This window comes from Mercenaria mercenaria, chromosome 3 (assembly GCF_021730395.1).
Source record: "Mercenaria mercenaria strain notata chromosome 3, MADL_Memer_1, whole genome shotgun sequence".
In the NCBI taxonomy this organism is placed as follows: Eukaryota; Metazoa; Mollusca; class Bivalvia; order Venerida; family Veneridae; genus Mercenaria; species Mercenaria mercenaria.
In genome coordinates this window covers 12,300,993-12,320,990 of record NC_069363.1, presented here as the reverse complement: position 1 = coordinate 12,320,990, position 19,998 = coordinate 12,300,993, and the positions used below count along the sequence as shown (strand labels likewise).

The 19,998-nt window shown below is 34.5% G+C and overlaps 1 protein-coding gene across 1 annotated transcript; it reads right to left on the bottom strand.

Moving 5' to 3' along the window:
- Positions 1-4,065: 4,065 nt before the first annotated feature.
- LOC123525918 (uncharacterized) lies at positions 4,066-5,454 on the bottom strand. The gene has a single exon (XM_045305076.2). It carries the CDS (start codon positions 5,452-5,454, stop codon positions 4,066-4,068), a length of 1,389 nt encoding a protein of 462 aa, XP_045161011.1.
- Positions 5,455-19,998: the final 14,544 nt, after the last annotated feature.

The window sequence follows — 19,998 nt, the reverse complement described above, 5'->3', positions numbered from 1 at the left end:
GGATATCTTCTGTTTATACCATAGGGTGGTCTCTAGGAAAATATTAGTCGGTTGTTAGGGCGCCATTTAAATATCTCCATAGACGCTTTAAAGCAAAACATCGGTTGTTTTCGGTCAATGTTCGGTGTGTTTCGGATTATTGACATATCTTGTTTACTGATTAGTAATACAGTATGTATATCGCGGTTTGAAAACTTGTTGAAATTGATCTAATATGATTTTGACATGGTATTAATAAATAAAAATCGAAACATGTCAAAGAAACGATAAACAGGCCTTGTGTATCGACGACATAAACAGAAAATAATGAGTCTGGCTTAAGTGCAAAAATTTATATTGCTCGTCAGTATGTCAAAATCAGAAAAGATGTTTGGTCCCCTCTGTGGCATAGTTATGTGTAGATGTTTCAAGACTGAACATCTCTTTACCAGAAAGCTATGTCGTCAGAATTGTTGTACAGGATCTACACAAAAAGTAACTTTGTTCTACATCTGCTAATTCCCAAAAGATGGATCTATCTTAAAACGTGTGTATGCAGTTACCATTACTAACATTTAAAATATGCAAAATCACATGTGTTTATCATTAAATGTCTCGTGCATTGAAACGGTCAATAAATAAGCACAATATGCAGATGCATTTGTTCCTGGGCTCCAAGCAAATATATGTGTTTAATCGAGATCTAATGTTCCCAGAGACATTTGAAAATAGGAACCGACTTTAAATAATTTTATAATTATGACATTCACGTTGTACGCCAGGGAATAACCCGATCCCCACTTCATAAATCTTGTTAGATGGTTTTCACGTATTGAGTAGTGTTAGATACCGAGCGGGATGTTAACCTACGGCATATAATTTGAAAAACTCTAAATTGAGTTTTTTTGCCTAACTGTACTTTTAATAAACTGGGTGAAATAAATATGTTGATAATTTTCTAGTTCCTGAGTGAGCATCTGCACGTGCATGATTATATCGTATAAGAAATATTTAAAACAACTTAAGATAACAATGATAAGCTAAAAAAAATAGATGTCGTTTTTTTCTAAGTTGGACATGCCTTACCCTTTAAGCCTGATGCAAGCAATTAATCAACACAACAATAACAGCACCGACAGAAACAACAACAACAACAACAGCAACAAATGCAAGTACTGTCATAGAACGTATTTATCATATCTTTTTTTTTTTAAATTTTGTTTAATTATTTTTTCTCCTCTCTTTCTTTCACTGCAAGAAAATAGTGTGCAGTGTTAATACGCTTATGTTGTTTATTATTATGTTGATTATGTTGTGTTTTACATTATGGTGTATCCTAAAGTTAGTAAATTGTAAAATTAATTAAATAAAATGCAGAATTTTTACTTGAATTCGCGTACATTCGCGATCCATGTTATTGTTCAAACGAGAAAAAGCGATGACGTTTAAGTTAGGGTTCCGTAAATTGCAAATACCCTAGACAAGGCCATACAAAATTGGATCTACGTTTAGTGATCCCATAATATTTCGAATCCACGAAATTGAAAAATGATATGTCTATAAAAACAATGTATGTATAATTTGTTTAATCTTTCGTAAAACTTAGCGATTTGGTAACATAGGAAAATGTCCTTCAAACAAAAAAAGACAAAGTTCTTGAACAAGAGGGCCATGATGGCTCTAGATCACTCACCTATGTTTCGGAGTTTAAATAGTCTTACTGTCGCGCTTCGCCCACGTACTGTCGCGCTTCTCCATCGCACTGTTATGTTTTCGCCATCGTGCTGTCGTGTTATCGCCATCGCACTGTCGTGTTATCGCCATCGTGCTGTCGCGCTTCACCAACGGTTCTGTCGCACTTCGCCATCGCACCGTCGTACATTCGCGCTTTGCGTTCTGGGGGAGCAGGCGCTGGCTCTAAAGGAACAGACATGTGTTAGTGATTATGTTTATGGATGAGAAACTGTAAAGTTTAAATCCTAAATAAAATGTTCTGTTCTGTTCTGTTCTGTTCTGTTCTGTTCATGACCTGTACTTCAATGTATTCTATGGTTGTTAGTAACTCGAAATTTCGAGTTTTTATTTCAATTTCTAACTCGAATTTGGTTTAAACATATTTTATTTTGCAATATTTTTACAACATAATTACAAATATACAATAAAGGATTGGACAGGAAGCTTTATAAGCTTAAGGTTGTCCTCTCCCTTTTACAACAATGTGCATATATAGTTCATGGCAATAGAAACCTTCAAATGCATGGAAAAAATTACAAACGTTTACTAAAGAATATTACACAGGTGTAAAGTAACTATTTATAAAGTTATCCGTAGTAGGAGATACTGGTATAAAAAGAAAGAAAAAGGAACAGAAATAGTAAGAAATTGACAACAAAACTAGAGGCAATTACATGATGGAGTTACTATCACTTAACACAATTAAAAGGGTTTGATATGCTATTTTCCATGTAAGCTATTTCTGATATGTTTACTTCTTGTAGATCAAAATCGTTTGGATTTAACAATGTAACACTGAACAGCAGTAAATATTTCTATGTTGGAATCATCTGATAGGGCAGGACTACCTTGTAAGATAACATTTAATGTTGGAGTACAAAACTGGGATATGATATTGAACAATTGTATTCTTAAGTGAGAATACCTCGGGCATATGAAAAAATAGTGATAAGGCGTTTCTACATCCCCGCAGTCACAATTTGGAGACTCAATAATGTTTTTAGCATAGAGCTCAGGAGATAGAGAGCTGCATTGCGTACGTAGCCTTGTATGAAGTATCTGAGATTTTCTTACTCCTGTCAGAAAGTACTTTGGAACAGTAGGAATGTCATTATTTAACATACGCTTAAAGGATGCTAGAGAACAAGCATTACGTATTTCGTCTGGAAGAGCGTTGAAGTCCCGTATGACTGATGGAAGGAAGGAAAAGTAAAATAAAATGTAGTATGTGTGAACATAGTCTGAATATTTTCAGCATTTCTAAGAGGGTATCTGTGGTATCTTCCTACATTAGATGGAACAAGGTCTGAAAGATAGGACGGTGTGAGGTTATTTTTCATTTTATAAAACAGCACTAACTTATGTTTTTTCCTTCTGTTTGCAAGGGTTTCCCAGCCAACTTCATATAAAAGTTTGTCAATAGAAACGAGTTTCGTTGTTCCAGTTACTATTCTTGCTGTTTCATGCTGAATTTTTTCAAGTTCCTGTTTTTCATTTTGAGTGCAATTGTCAAAAAGTACGTCACCATATTCAAGAATAGGTCTAATGAATGATTTGTAGATTACCTCAAGAGAATTTCTGTCTAGCTGAAATTTTAACTTTTTCATGACATTTATTCGCAGCCAGGCTTTCTTTGTTATGTACTCAATTTGTGTAGTCCACCTAAGATCATTTGATAGAAAAATACCTAAATGTTTATGATTATGGACTTTGTTTATTTGCTGACCCTGCATTAATAGTGGAGGATGATAGACTCTATTTTGTTTGCGGGATATCAATAACGACTCAGTTTTAGAAGGGTTAAAGTTCACTAGCCACCTTGATGCCCAGTTTGAAATTTTATTAAGATCTGAATTTAAGATAGCAGAAGCAGTATTTGGATTTTCAACTACTGAAAGGCTCGTATCATCTGCAAATAACCTTATATGAGCTTGAATATCTAGGACTATGTCATTGATGTAGATTAAAAATAAAAGGAGGCCAAGGATTGATCCTTGGGGAACCCCTGCAGTGATTACTTTTTGAGATGATTTGCAGCCAGGAAGTATAACACTTTGTTTCCTATTATGCAGATATGAGGAATACCAGGATAATAAGGACCCAGAGATTCCAATAGACTTAAGTTTATAAATGAGACCCTTGTGCCAAACACGGTCGAATGCCTTACTTATGTCACAAAATATAGCCCTTATCTCTTTACCAGAATCAATAGCTTGTGAAAATAAATTGTGGATATATGTAAGTTGGTTTACTGTACAGTCACCCGGAACAAAACCAGACTGCAGGGGAGAGAGGATGTTATGTTCATGAAGAAAATTGAAAGTATGTTTGAACACGATTTTTTCAAACACTTTATTGACAGTACTTATGAGAGTTATTTACAAGAGAGGGGTCTCCAGACTTAAAAATAGGTGTAACATTAGCGTTTTTCCAACTGTTTGGAACTGTAGAAATACGCAATGAGTAATTAAAGAGATCACACAAGGGGCCAGATAGTTCTAGAGAAAGCTCACGAAGGATACGATTATTTATACTATCAGGGCCTGCAGCTTTACCTAGTTGAAGAGATTGTAAAACAGATATTACTTCATCTGGGGAAATAGTAATACTAACAAGGAGGTCGTGATCAACAGGTTGTGCGTGTGGCAGCGGGGGTGCTGAGTTCTCATCTATACGTGTTTGACCAACAAAAAAGTCATTGAACAAGTTGGCTTTACCAGGCATATCTTCAATAATTTTATCATAATATGACAAGGGAGGAATAGAGGAGGAGGAATATGGTTTTATGAAAGATTTCAAACAAGACCACCAAGTTTTGTTGGTTTGAGATTCTGATTTTAACTTTTTAGAAAGAAGATCCAACTGTTGACTCTTTGCAACACGGATTTTGTTAACTATAAGATTGCGGAGGTTTCGAAATTTTTCCCAGTGATACGGAGTATTTCTTTGTCTTGCCTTTCTATAGTAACGTTTACGTTTCCTAATTAGTAATCTGATTTCATTCGTGAACCAAGACGGTTCACCCTCTCTGATCAGTACTTTTCTGTTCGGGATACATATTTTGGCATTCTCAATAATTTTATTTGCAATGTTTTCCGTGTACTTATCAATATCCTCATGTTTGAGAGAGGCCCAGTCAAATGTTAATGTTATTTGCCTAAGTCTGTCGTAGTTACCCTTATCGAATATCCAAACGTGGCGGTAAAATGGTGGAAATTTTGCCTTTTTAAGGTTTAAAAGTCCATAAACTGGGCAGTGGTATCTAACGTTTTGAGGAAGAAAAAGGTCACCAACGCCACTTATGTGTATTAAGTTTTTATTTGAGGTAAAAATTAGATCAATGATTGAGGATGATGTCTCAGTGAAATGTGTAGGTGTATCAATTAACTGCGTCAAGGAGAACTGGTCACATATACTACTGACTTTTTTGTTAGACACCTGGTTGGCTATGTTAAGATTAAAGTCACCGGCAATAATGATGTTTTCAATACCTGTATCAAAAGCAAGATGAATAGAGTCTAATATCAAAGAGTGTTGAAAGGCATCAGTATTTGGTGGCCTATAAAATGTACCGAAAAGAATATGTTTGTTAGAAACTTCTATTTCAATCCAAAGACATTCCACACCGTTGATTTCAAGATCACGCCTTCTTCTATAGTATAGATACTGTTTTACATAAAGAATAACGCCTCCATATCCGTCTGCTCGGTCCTTTCTCTCAGGAAGTGAAAAAGACTCCATAATCAATTCGTCGTTAGGAAAATCTCTATGTAACCATGTTTCTGAAAAAGCTAAGATATCGAAGTCCTTTAGCTCTGCATAAAGGGAATCTTACTTTAAAGCTATACTTTGAACATTTAAGTGGATAAAGGAAATGTGTTTGGAGAGATCAATATGCTCCGTAAAGGTCGATAGTGAGGATGATGACGATATGGAATCATTCGATCCAGGTCCTGGGTTTAGATGTACATCACCTGATAAAAGTATAAAAGAATGAATATTCCAAATTTGGACGGATATAAACAGTATAGCAATAGAGCAAAAGAGCAAGGATGAGAAATATATGTTTTTAATCTGCTTTTGGCTGACTGGGTATCTGCGACTGTTCAACTGAACCTTAAGGTTGTGTAATGTTGTATAGGAGAAGAAAAGATCCGAAATTATTGCAAATGGCAGATAACTATCACAGCAAGAATAAAACAATAACCATACCAGAAAAAGAAATCTGAATTTAACAGGCAGATAAATTCCTCTCATGGTGGTAGATGACTTACGTTTCATAATTACGTTACTGCAGAACACAGCAGAAGAAACAATAGGAAAGCCACCATGAAAGAGAAACTCCTGGTAAAAACTTTAGGATAACATATCAACAGGTAGTACAATACAAAACAATACTGAGTTGTTGTCAAAACAAAGGAGAAAAGAAACCAAAACAAAAAACAAGAGAAAAGTAAAATCATATTTGTAGAGAAGGAAGATAGATTATACTGGAATCAATGCAGTTGACTGATATTTTAAGGAATAGGATTAATTTTGTATAAATTAAGGATATGGTGTGAAATTCAGCCGCTCCAGGTCTATAATGCATGGTGTTTTATGATGTTTAAGTTTTAGTTATGAAGTAAAAGTAGTGAATAGAAAGTATTGCTCCTGTTCTGTTAGATCATATGATTAACGTTGATAATAAAAAAGAAATCGGCTTGAAACTGCAGAATTAGCCACAAAAAAAAAGTAAAAGAAGACATACCATACATGACCTCGTAGTTTAAGCCTTACACCATTTTTTTTTAGTTACAGAGAATATTACTTTATGTAATCTAGTAATTATTGAAGTTTTGACTTCTGATGAAGTATACTTTTTGTGAACAATACTAAAATAAAATGAAAAAAGTGAAATTCTAAATAGGAAGTAAAGCTTATATAGTGTTCTATAATAAGTAACAATTAAAGATAAAAAAGAAAACATCTTGAAACAAGATAACAGAAACATACACAACATATGGTCTTGTGAAATGTGCCGTTAGTCAACAATATGGGGTACAAGTAGTTTTTAGAATAAAAACAATGGATATTAATTTTTGTAATCTAGTACATGTATTTATATGAACCTTGTTTTGTAAAGAAATATAATTTTAAGCGAACAAAATTTATTTTGACACAAGTGTGGAGATTACTAAGAAGTACAGTTTCATACAATTAGCATCTGATGATAAAAGGAAAAAGAAGAAAAACATTGATACAGACTTAGCCATGAGAGAAAAACAGTGGACCTGGCCTCTTGGGATACGCTGTAAAACAACATTTTTACTGTTTTTCCCCGAGTTTCAAAAAATATTAACCTATTGTAGTGCATCAGTTGCTAAAAACCATGATTTTGTAGTGAAATATAAAATTTTTGCAAGCAAGAACATTTTTTTTTTTACAAAAGTCAAATACAGAAAAGAGAGTACGATAAACATTTGAGAATAATAAAACTTTTTTGAAAAACGGACTGAACCACATATCACAACATACATTGACTCGCGGGGTTAGCTATAAGATCACAATTTTAAGGTACCAATATAGTTTTCTAAGTTACAGAAAATGTAACTTTTTGTAACCTAGAGATTGAAATCTTAATTTTATAATGAAATATAACTGTTGCGAACAAAAATACTTTGACAAAAGAAATCCAATTTATGACCACTAGATCCTTAAATGTTCCCATAAAGAACAGGAATACTGGAGAAAAATGAATATACTAAAACACAAACAAACTTGCAGACGATAATGCATATTTTACAGTATGTAAATGTTAACAGTTCACGAAAAACTATCGGTATTAATAATAAAAAACAACAGAAAAAAAAACACTACGATATAGCATGTTTCGCCTTACACGAAAATTGATGAGACTTTAGTCAGAGTACAATGCATGCGAACTATAAGTAAGCAGGATAAATGTACTATTTTTCCAAGTTACAAAGAATGTAACTTTTGTAACCTAGATATTACTAAAAACCTAAATATTTTAATGAGATATAACTATTACGAACAAAAAAAGAAATACTTTGACGAAAGTGAAGAAATTTCTAGAAAGTACTGAAGTTTGCTTGAAACTTGTGACCAAGTCTTAATTGTGTAATGATAAATACTTTGCGAACCAAATATATTTGGCAGATGGATAATATAAATGAAATTTATACATAACACGTTAAATTCTGATATTTATGAATAAAAGTAGTCCAAATTATGACCACCAGATCCTTAAATGTTCTCTTAAAGAACAGGAATACTAGAGAAAAAACAACAAACAAAAAAAATACAAAACACAAATAAACATACAGACGATAATGCATTTTACAGTATGTGTATGTTAAAAGTCACGAAAAACTATCGGTTTAATAAAAACAAAACTATTAATACAATAGCATAGTTCGCCTTACACGAAATTGAAAGGTTTTAATCACAAAAATCCATGCGGACACAATATGATAATGACCAATCTACAATAGCAGGATAACGCTACTATTGTTTCAAAGTTACAAAGAATGTAACTTGTAAGAATGTACTTTGTACCCAGAGATTATTTGAACCTTAATTTGTAGTGAAATAAACTATGCGAACAAAAAATACTTGACAAAGTGACGAGATTACTTGGAGGTACGTAAACTGCTTGAAACTTGTGACACAGTCTTAATTTGTAACGAAAGAAAAAACAACAAAATCAAAAGTGACAAAAGTGAGTTGTGTGGATATTAAGTAGCATTTAACAACGCTTGCAGATAAGGTTTGTGATCAAGTAATCGTTACAGCGAATCTATGGAATTTCTTACCAAACTGGATAATGTAAATGAAATTTATACATTACACGTTAAGTTCTCGAATTTTCGAGTTGATAAATAAAACTAATGCTCTTCGGTATTATCATAATATAATGTTACATTTTTGTATTGTTTAGGCAAGTGTAATGACGAAAAATTATAGTTAGTACGTAAAAATGACAAAAATACAAAATTACATCATTTAATCGTAGCCGTAAAGATAGCATTGTTAACTTATTCTACCCACCCATCTTGTACTAGAAGCATAAATAGGCGATTGATAATGTAAGAAATTGCTATAAAAATAGCAATGAAAATCGCAATAAGATATAATATAGAAAAGATAAAGAGAAAAATGCAGTAAATCGCCTACAGCTCAAAGTAAATAACATGATTTATCGTCAGTCAGTCCACTCCTTTTTATTCTTCTTTTAAATAGTGATAATTTATAAATTGTTTTATATATTTTTTACAATTTTGTACATTACTTCACTAAACAGAGTCTTCATCTTTTTCTTATTCATCATCATCATCATTATTATCATCAACACCAACACCACCACCATCACCACCATCATCATCATCATCATCACAATCATCATCACCAACACCATCATCATCATCATCATCATCATTTTTATTATTATTATTATTATTATTATTATTATTATCAAATAACATTATACTCTTTAAAGAAGGATGGACTACACCGGTACACATTTCATGGAACCGGTGCCAGCTGATAGACCAATCCCTTGTCATCATATGAAATTAATGATACCTTTTTATTTATTCTAGGTCGATTGTGAATCATACTAATCTATCGAAACTTGTTAAGGACATTTCGTTATGCTGCGCTGGTGCGAGCTGGGCTTATAAAGCAACTTTTGTTTTGTCATCCTGGTGCGCGCGCCAACGCGCTTTAAAAATGTTGAAAGTTCTGCTGTGTTAGTTTGAAAAAAAAAACGTGGAAAAAAGTAACGTTTCATTTCGTGCTGGCGCGCGGCTTCAACAAGTTACTTCCAAAGCGTAAAAAAAGACCTCAAAAAATCTTGTTAGCGCGTTTAAATCTGTGCGCACTTCTTGATTTCGCGCGCACCAGCACATAGTAAATTGTCCATTCTGTTTTCGTTTGTCGAGCTGGCGGGCCCCTCAAGAACAACATAACTAAACTTCCATAAGTCCGTTATGGCGCGTTGGTTCGTGCACCAGGACGAAAACGAAATGCGCGCCAACATATCCTCACCTCCTGTGCCTAAAAGCGGGCGCTCCACTACTAAGCTTCATTGAAAATTTACAGTGAACTAAGGCCCAGTCAGAATTCATTTCTCATACAGCACATATTTTGAAAGTAACTGGTTACCTATACGTTTGATATATTTGTATATAAATCATATTCTCTCATATAATAAAAAAATGCACACAGTCGATTAAAGTAAGTGACGATCCTAATTAAAGGCTTGTGCCATCTGAGGTATCATTTTTCAATTGAAACAAATGGGTATATCTATATTGCTACCACTTACATACTTAAATAACGCCCAGCTAAAAGAACAATTGTTTGATTAGTACTGGTACCAACCGCAAAAAAGTGTGCAGCTGTACACCGTTTGTGTACTGTAAACTGTGCATTTTTCGCGTTGCTGTTATTTTCGTGAGTTTAAACACACGTACATGTATAGGTAGATAATTACATAATCTGTGCTGTACATATGTTAGGCAAAAGGCCTGGTCCTGAAAATTTGCAAAGGCTTTTACTCGAGTTATCCGCTGAATTATATCACTAAAGTGCAGACATAGTAATAGAATAAGACGCATCTGAACGACAAATAATGATCCAAGAGAAAATCGCTGTTAGATAAACATTGATAACATTTCGATTCTAACACGATTTTTTACATCATTTGACGACATCCACAAATACTTGCTTGTGCATTTTCAGTGCGCCTCTTTGACGTTAGGCGATAATAATTGTGAGGTACAACAGTTAATAAGAAAAGAAATCGAGTCATGACAGAATATACAATATGCAGTACTCTAATTATTAAAGTATAAAATATATTATGCACATTTCCGAAAAAAAAGTAGAGAAAAAAACTCTTTTTTTCGGAGACTTACATTGGAAAGAAAAACAGTAGAGCAGTCGTTATTTCAAACAGCGCGAGGTGTCTTTCAAACGCTTCATCTGGCTAGTATATACCGATATTATTCCGCTATGGTGCCTGACGTTTGGTTAATTTAAAATAAAAGGCTATTTCCAAATATTTTGGCTACTTTACCCTGTTCAGGAATGTCCCAGAAAGTTAAGCTAAGCAGATCCGGAGTATTCAAATCAGCTATATAAATGTTAGCTAATTTCACCATCTGGTTTCATATGAACTGGTCAGAACCATTTATTTTTTTATGTTAGATAAAGTCATTTTAATAGATATAATTGTTTTTCTTAAAAAACAAGAGTTTGGTGCATTCCCATGTTCTTAACCTTTAGCCTGCTGGCGGCAAGTGACTGCGTTTGCGACCAGTGCCGCGAGACCAATATCAGCCTGCACATCCTTGCTGGCTGATCATGGTCTGCACTGTTCGCTATTCAGTCAGTAAATTTTCAGTGAACACCCCTTCAAATGATAAATGGTATTGCCCAAATATAATGGTGGACCAGTCCATTTTGAAAATTTAGCAGGCTAGAAAGGTAAGCCAATGCAGTTGGTTAGCCTTTATCAATTGAGTTGACATAGGCATACGTTAATCTATTTCGAGCTCATTAAAATATCCGTTGGGCAAATGTTTCTTTCTTTTATCAAGAACTAACATCAATACTTTCTGGGTCAATGGAAGAAAATCAGGTATTAAAATTGCAGAGAACCTGTCAAAATATAAATCTTTCTCGGAGTACAACTGGGTCCCTGACAGTGTGGTTTTTTTTGTTAATAAATACTGTTATAGATATTGTAAATATATTTCAAGCCTCTGAAATAGCACATTTTCATCATATGGCTATATTCTGAGTAACGGACAATATTGAAATGAGAAGTGTTCATTCAGTTGCATTCACAATGACGTAAACACTCCTTAGTGTGATTAATGCTCACAGCACTTAAGGCTGCATATATACAATGAGAATAAACAATGGCCAGTGAGAAATTAACAAATTTAGCGTACTTTGCTTGGTGGATACACGATGATGGAATAGAATTAGCATAGTATGATAGTACCAGATCAAAAAAAAATTAAGTTCATATATTTGTACTAGTACCATGGTAGTATATAGAACATGGAATAAGGCTCTGCTGCTGATTTGCTTTAAGGTGTTTTATTACCTTATTTCCATTTGGAGGGATGTTACTTAACATTTTACAAGAACCTAAAAAATAAGACGAATAAGAGAAAAAAAATTCTTCGCCATACCTGAAACAAAAAAAAAACACCCACGCTGTCAGTTCTAGAAAACGATTCTTTGTTTACACTACCCTTATCTTAGTTTTCATCAGTCTCTATTAATGAAGTAACATGTCAAAAGATAGATAGAAACCAGCTCAAAATTATACAAATCTTAGACCACAATTATGCCAGAACTGTAGACCTAATGAGTTACGAATATCTCTCCTCGGAAAATTGAAGAAAATTACACGTTCGCCTTGCTTTAGCTTGAGTCACTCAATGCTATCTTCATGATAATAATAATTATGCAAAATCTGTATCGGATAGCCTGCATCCGTGCGGGAACTTTTGAGGTAATCGATCATGGAGAACGTACAAATTAATTTATCTTTATGGAAGTGCGCAGTAAAATCTTTTTGCATGTCCATGCATAAAATAAAAAATGAAAACAAAAATCAACAAAAAAGTAGATTGGCACCCGTCCCTATGTTGTTTTTTTTTTCATTAACAGTAGACGTGTTTCTATACTGGGTAAGACTCTGACATATCCCCTTTCTCTCTATCTTTTCTTAAAGAGGAAAACGTGAGATTTCTTCGTAATATTCATACGTCCTCTGATAAGGAGTGGGGGCTGTAGCGTCGCTGGTTACGGGTTTGAATGCAAGACCTCCCCACAAGACATAAGATGATTATTTCAGTGATACAGATTCTAGCTGTTTAAGACAGGCAGCAAACTTTTGGTGAAATCGAGCACAATTGAATTTAATACAACTAGAAATAATCAAAGACTAAAATGATAAAAAAAAATATCATATAAAATGAAGGATTTTTTTCAAGTCCGATAACTCAACATCTGCAGCTAGCTTTGGTTTAAAAAAAGGCCTAAGACAAAAATAGGAAAACAGATATAGTTACTCCATTTTTACTCTATCTTCACCCTATCTTTACTCTGCCGATAATGAGCCATTTTTTGTTTAGACATTCGTATTAATGAAACGTTGTACATGGTAATTATAAAAATGACAAAAAATACAAAATCATAGTTTTATCAAGCCATAAAGATAACAGTAGTTAGTTTATCTAAGAATGCATCCTAGCCACCTATCATGTAATAGAAGTACGACTGGGCGATGATAATGGCTGGAAATTGCAATGAAAATACAATATACAAGATAAAGAAATAAATTGTACTCTTTAGTACGAAACATTTGTTGTTCTTTTTCCGAATTTCGTCATTTGTGCGCTGGTATTAATACATACCCTTCATTTTTGCAAGCTCCAAAGAGCAATGGTTTTTATTTCAGACAAACCTAAAACTAACATCTTAATGTAGTAGATTTACTTAACACATTACTGCCTTAGACAGAAGGTGAGATATCCATACATCCACGAAAATATCAGTAGAATCACTAAAAGACTATAAAAAAATTAAGGCATTTTGAGTGAATGCGTTGGATTTTTACGGCGAATCGACATAAAACGGTCATAATCGCCGTGGAATATTGCATTTGGAAAAAAAAATGTTTCGTGCGTTTGTTTGTGTTTACGAGGCTTTTTTACTCAAAGAGTCCAATTTTGACCATTTGACTTACATGAATCAGACAGTAGCATCTACATGTAGTTCTCATGTACCAATAATGTACCTGGTTTTAAAGGAGATCATAACTGGAATTTAAATGAAAACTACATCTGACTTAATATAACAAATATAACAACATGTACCAATGGGCGGTCGAAAAATATCCGAACATTTAGCTCTTTCTCAAAAACCGTTCCATATTTTTAAAAAAATATTTTTATTCTTCTTCAAAGTATTCCCCATCTGTGCCTAAACACGTTTGCCATCTTCATGGGAGCTTTTGTATTCCCTCTGCAAACCATGACGTAGACCTAGTGCTGAGGTACCGATTTACAGCTGAAATCAGAGCCGCCCTGGTCTCAAAATTGTATCCAGTGAGACATTTTTCAGTTCTGGAAACAAATAAAATTCGCAAGGGGCAAGTTTTGGGCTGTACGGAGGATGGGACAACAATTGCCGCTCGAAGCAGTTGATGACTTCTACTGTAGATGAGACAGTATGAGAGGGGGAATTATCATGCATAAGAAAGACATTTTTTCTGTTTTAGCCTGGCACGTAAATTTTTCAGTTTTTCTTTGAGGTTTTTTTTTTCATAATTACTTCTAAACAATATCTAGCAGTCACAGTTTGATCTTTTGGCGTATTATTCCACGTTAATCCCAAAAAGCAACCAGCATAACATTGCCGGCAGAGGTGGGCAGCTTAAACTTCTTAGAAGGTGGGGAACCGCTTTGACTGAGCTTTTGTTTCAGCATTATGAACCATAATTCATCCCAGTGTCAATACAGTTCAAGCGCTTATTTTCATTATTATTAAAACGCTCCTAATGTTCTTTTGCTATGGTCACCCTGGATGTCTTTTGGTCTTCTGTCAGTTGTTTCGGCACCCGCCAAGCACTGACCTTGCTCATGCCTAATTTTGCGTATAAAATCTGATGTGCCGACGCTTTACCAATCTTAAAACTGATTAGCTACCTCTCCTGCAATGTCACTCTGCGATCTTTGTTGACAAAAAACCTCAACATTCGCCACCATTGTAGGGGTCACTGCCTAAGCGGGCCTCCCTGGCCTAGGCTTGTCTGTCACGCTTGTCCTGTCCTCCCTTAACTGTGAAACCCAGCTATAAAAGATTGAAAGGGGTGTGCAGGCTTTAGAAAGAAAAAAATCTGCAACCTTTGAAAAATGTAGCAAGGTTTTTCGCCCTCTGATGCATTAATTTTATTACAGATCTCTGTTCTTCTAGCTAAGCTGTCCATGGTATATCTAACACCTGCTCAAAACTTCGAGTACCAAACACATAAACTGACCGATTTATATGAGATAAAATGCAGTTTTCGCTCATGTATAATGTGTGTGGGTAACTGCATGTATGAAAAGTCTGGATATTTTACGAGCGCCTCTCGTACTGTTCTCATTTTGACTTTGCATGCTTCTGTGAGCTTATTTATTTACAAATGGAACCTGTGGAGACACCCGGTATTTAGGATATTACTTGATTTATAAATAGGTGTTAAAGTACAAGTACATTTTGTAAATGAAATGTGTAAATTATTTTTATCTATAGTACTAATCCTACATTAATAAGGCACCTAGATATCAAAAGTTCACACTCTTTGTCAAACTTTATTTTCCCATTTAAGTTTAAATAAAGTACACAGCATAAGGATCATTTTCGTCATTATAGCATACCATCCATATTAACAAATTGCAGTTCTGATACATGTATATAATATTACAAAATACACGTGTAACAAATTTAAATAATGTAGACCTTTCATTAAATTTCCAATGTAAATGTATTGGCGTGAAATTGTCTGTCAGGTCGGTCGTCCGTCCGTCCGTCCGTAGAGCGAACAATTCCTTCCGAATAACATGAGAAACACTTGACACAGAACCTTCAGACTTGACAGTATGGTTGAACATATAAAGTAGATGAACCCTACAGTTGTAATTTGTTTGGTTTAGTAGGTCAAAGGTCACGGTCACAGGGGCCTGAAACCTGGAAACGGTTTCCGCCAAATAATTTGAGAACCACTTAACCCATAACCTTCAAACTAGATAGCATATAAAGTTGATGATTCCTATTGTTTTAGCGTCAGTAAGTCAAAGGTGAAGGTCACAGGAGCCGGAACCTTGAAAACTGTTTCTGCCCAATAGCTTGAGAACCACTGGATCCGGAAACTTCAAACCTAATAGCATGATTTGGCTTATGAAATAGATGACTCATATTGTGTTTGGGGTCAGTAGATAAAAGATCAAGGTCATAGGGGCTTGGACCTTGAAAACAATTTCTGCCTATTAACCTGAGAACCACTTGACCTAAAACCTTCAAACTTGAAATCACAATTGAGCATATAAAGTAGATGACCCTTATTATTTTGCGGTCAATAGGTCAAAGGTCAAGGTCACAGGGACCTGAACATTGAAAACGGTTTCTTCTCAATAGATTGAGAACTACTTGACCAAGAACCTTCAAGGTTGATAGTATGATTGGGATTATAAAGTAGATGACCCCTGTTGTTTTGGGGTCGATAGATCAAAGGCCAAAGGTCACAGGGAACTGAACCTTGTAAAATATTTTTGCACGGTAACTTGAGAATCACTTCACCAAGAACCTTCAAACATGATAGCATGATTCAGCTTAATGAAATTAAAGACCCCAATTATTTTTGGGGTCAGTAAGTCAAAGGTCAAGGCCATTGGGACCTGAACCTTGAAAACAGTTGCTATTCAATAACTTTAGAACCACTTGATCCAGTATCTTCAAACTTGATGGCATGATTGGGCTTATGAAATAGATGACTCCTTTTGTTTTGGCGGTCAATAGGTCATTTGTCAAGGTCACAGGGACCTGAACATTGAAAAATATTTCTGCATGGTAACTTGAAAATCTCTTCACCAAGAACCTTCAAACTTGATAGGATGATTTGGCTTAATAAAATTAAAGACCCGTATTGGGGTCAATAAGTAAATCAAGGTCACAGGGGCCTGAATTTTGAAAAAAGTTTCCATTCAATAACTTTAGAACCACTTGACCCAGTATCTTAAAATCTAATAGCATTATTGGACTTATGAAGTAAATGACCCCTATTGTTTTTGGGGTTAGTAGGTCAAAGGTCAAGGTCATAGTGATCACGGGACTGAAAAACTGGACATGCCATCATGGGGACATACGTGTTTTACAAACAGCTCTTGTTATATTTGTACTAGAGTTTGAAAAAGGTAGAATAAACACAGAAATAAGGGGTTAAATACTTTCTTTTTTCATTAACAAAGTTCTGACATATTCACTGAGACATAGCTTCATCATCTACAGCATTATTACAAAATGTCGATTTTCTTTCATGTTAAAGAATAGATTACTTCGTAATTTTACGTTGCATAAGATTGTTCTAATTAATATCCAAGCAACACCAAGCTCAAACCTGCTTCTGCATTTTAATCTACACTCAGTCTTGTTATAATGAATATTTACAGCTGTTGTAATGAAATGATATATTTCCTTTCTCATTCTTATGACAACATTTAACGCCTATAGAACATCGATATTCAACCCTTTTATGCAGGAGTTTCAAACGCTTATTCATAAATCATACACAATTGTAGCATTAGTACTGTCAGCAAGTTAGCGGAGACAGTAGATATTTATGGAGTTAACTCTTAAAATACTCTCTCACTCTAGCTGACTCTAATACCATGAAGAAAAAGAAGCACGGAAATACACTACAACAGGAAACAATAAAATTAAAACTTTTATAATACTAGCAAAACTTTTGATTGCAACGGAATGTTAAAGTAACATTTGTAAGAACAATAAAATGGTGAAGGCGTACAGTGCTTGACTCCTGACCAGTAGATCAGATGAGATCGGTCTTTACACTAAGATAGAAAAGAAAAACGTTTCGCTTACTACTACAGTCTTCATCATGAGAAGTTAATATCTGTGTAAACTCCACTTCAAATCAATGAAAAATAAATTTGTTAAAACTGAACTATAAATAAAATGTAGACATAGACAAATTATATATTCATTACTTATGTCTGCAATTATTTACACAGCGTACCTCCTACTCTGCGGGGTAGGCGTTTAAAATTACGTGTTTTTTTTTTATTACGAAACAATTGCTTATTTTTTGTTCAATGCATATATAGCAAAATAACTGGAAAAAGGCGCAAAATTCTGAAAAGATATTAAAAAAAATGTTATTTTTCTCCTTGTGGCGAGTACATGATTGGAGTGATGATAAGATGGGTGATAAATTGTAATCATCACCTGATGTGGGAAGAGGGTCATATAAACATGAAGATATTCATCGAGCAAGTGTATCTGCAGAACAGTCAAAGAATATGCCTTGTAAATCAAATGTTAATTAAAACGAAGAAAATAATAAAAAGACCAATTTTTCATTTGATAACGGGAATGCAAAAATGTTCAATGTGGCACAGGGGTATATTAAGAAGCCCGAAACGCTATATTGTTACAGCGCCATTTATGTGATATACAGCAGTACATTATAAATCATTAAAATAATTAAATTGCTGTTCGGTTTAGTTCTTTTGCCTCGATGATAAAGATATTTATCAGAACTGATGCTATAAGTTTACACCAGCCGGACACCAGTACCTTTACTTACCATCGGAATAGGAGAGTCTGACTATTGCTTTATTAAAACTGTCACCGTATACTGAAAATTCTATAACCATGTTTATCTATGTTCTTGCATATGCTTATCTAAACAATCATTCCGTGACTGAGTTTTATATTTTGCAAAAAAAAAAAACTATAATTTGTGGTTAATGAGCAGAAATTTAAAATGACGACCACTTTCCTGATTCAGTCATTACTAACTCATGAGATCTACTGTTCTAGCATAGCTGTGGTCTCAAAAATGTATAATTTAAGCTGATTTTTATCATCGCCATTTTGACATGTTACTTCATTAATAGAGGCTGATAACAAAACTGTGATAAGGGGTTTTGTAAACACAGAATTATTTATGAAACTGGCGGCGTTCCAGGTACACATCGTAGAAACTTCATTCACTTTTACTCATGACTTACCAATCATATATACATATAAATACAGTATTTACATCAAAAAATAAAATCCTGTTTTGATACCGGCAACATTTGTTTTTGCTTTTCAAGCTGTCTATTTAATCATGTTTAACTGATCTAATCAAGCATTTGCAACAGAAAAACTGTTTATATAGGAAAACTCGAACTGGCTTATAATTAGTCTTTGCGTAAAAGTCCGACATATTGATTTTAATATATAGTAAGAGATTATTTAACAATGTGTTTGATATCAGCCAGCTTTCGATAATATGGAAAATCGTGTCTAACATACATGTACAAGTAGTAACTGAACTGAAAGTTGTTTCTTTCTTCATAGAAACTGTGTCACTATTTTATACAAAAGTCCGCCAAAAAGGATGTTCTCATAATCCATAACAAAATGAGAACTCTCTATTTCGAATTTCATCATTATGGCCTCTACAGTTAAGTATTACCGATCTTTATAAAGGCCATGAGGTGGAAAATTCGAAACAGAGACTTGCTATTTTAATGAGGATTACACGAGTTTAGTTTTTGAATGCCGAAAAAAACCCATAGTATATCTATAAAACAACAACAATAACAAAACGAAAAGAAAAACATTGATTACATTTCACGCAACAAGGCGCATCCTGCATTTTAATATAGTGTGTGCATGTGTGCGATCCATTTGCAAAGAAAGTCAACCTGTTTTATTGCATCTACAAAAAAAATAGCCGATTGGTCCCATTTCACGTGACGAGGCACATTGTAATATGATTGGTGCATGTGATCCTTTTGTACAGAACGTTCTCTCCTCAGTGTGAAGTAATTCTACAGTGAACCACCATTCCTTCTCCCCTCTGTCAAGCTCTCAATGACCCCAGTTAGTTTAGTTTAATAATATTTTATTGCAACTATTACAGACATGAATGAAAACAATACATATGTATACATATATATATATAGTGCAAATGGGTCGGGCTACAAGTTTTAACAACATTAGCGACAGCCCTCCCCTCAATGACCCCAGTTCACGTGGCGCGGCATATGATGACATATGAGTAGGCTATATTGCGCAAAATAAATATCAATTCTTCACTGAACCAACATTCTTGATCCCCTGTTCACCGTCGACAAGTCTGATGGTCCCATTTCATGCGAAGCGGCACAATATGACATAATGAGTATATTGCGCAAAGTGAAAATCCATCCTTCAGTAAACTGACAAGTTTCTGAGGGTCCCATTTCACGCGACGCGGCACATCATGACATATTGTGTACTCAGTATATTGCGCGAAATGAAAATCCTTTCTTCAGCGAACCACCATTCTCACCACTGACAAGTTCTTGATGGCCCCATTTTGCGTGACACGGCGCATTATGTTGCGTAAAATAAAAACCCATTCTTTAGTGAACACTCATTGTTTACCCCCTGTTCACCACTGACAAGTTCCTGTAACTGGTGCATGTTGATCTCGAGTGT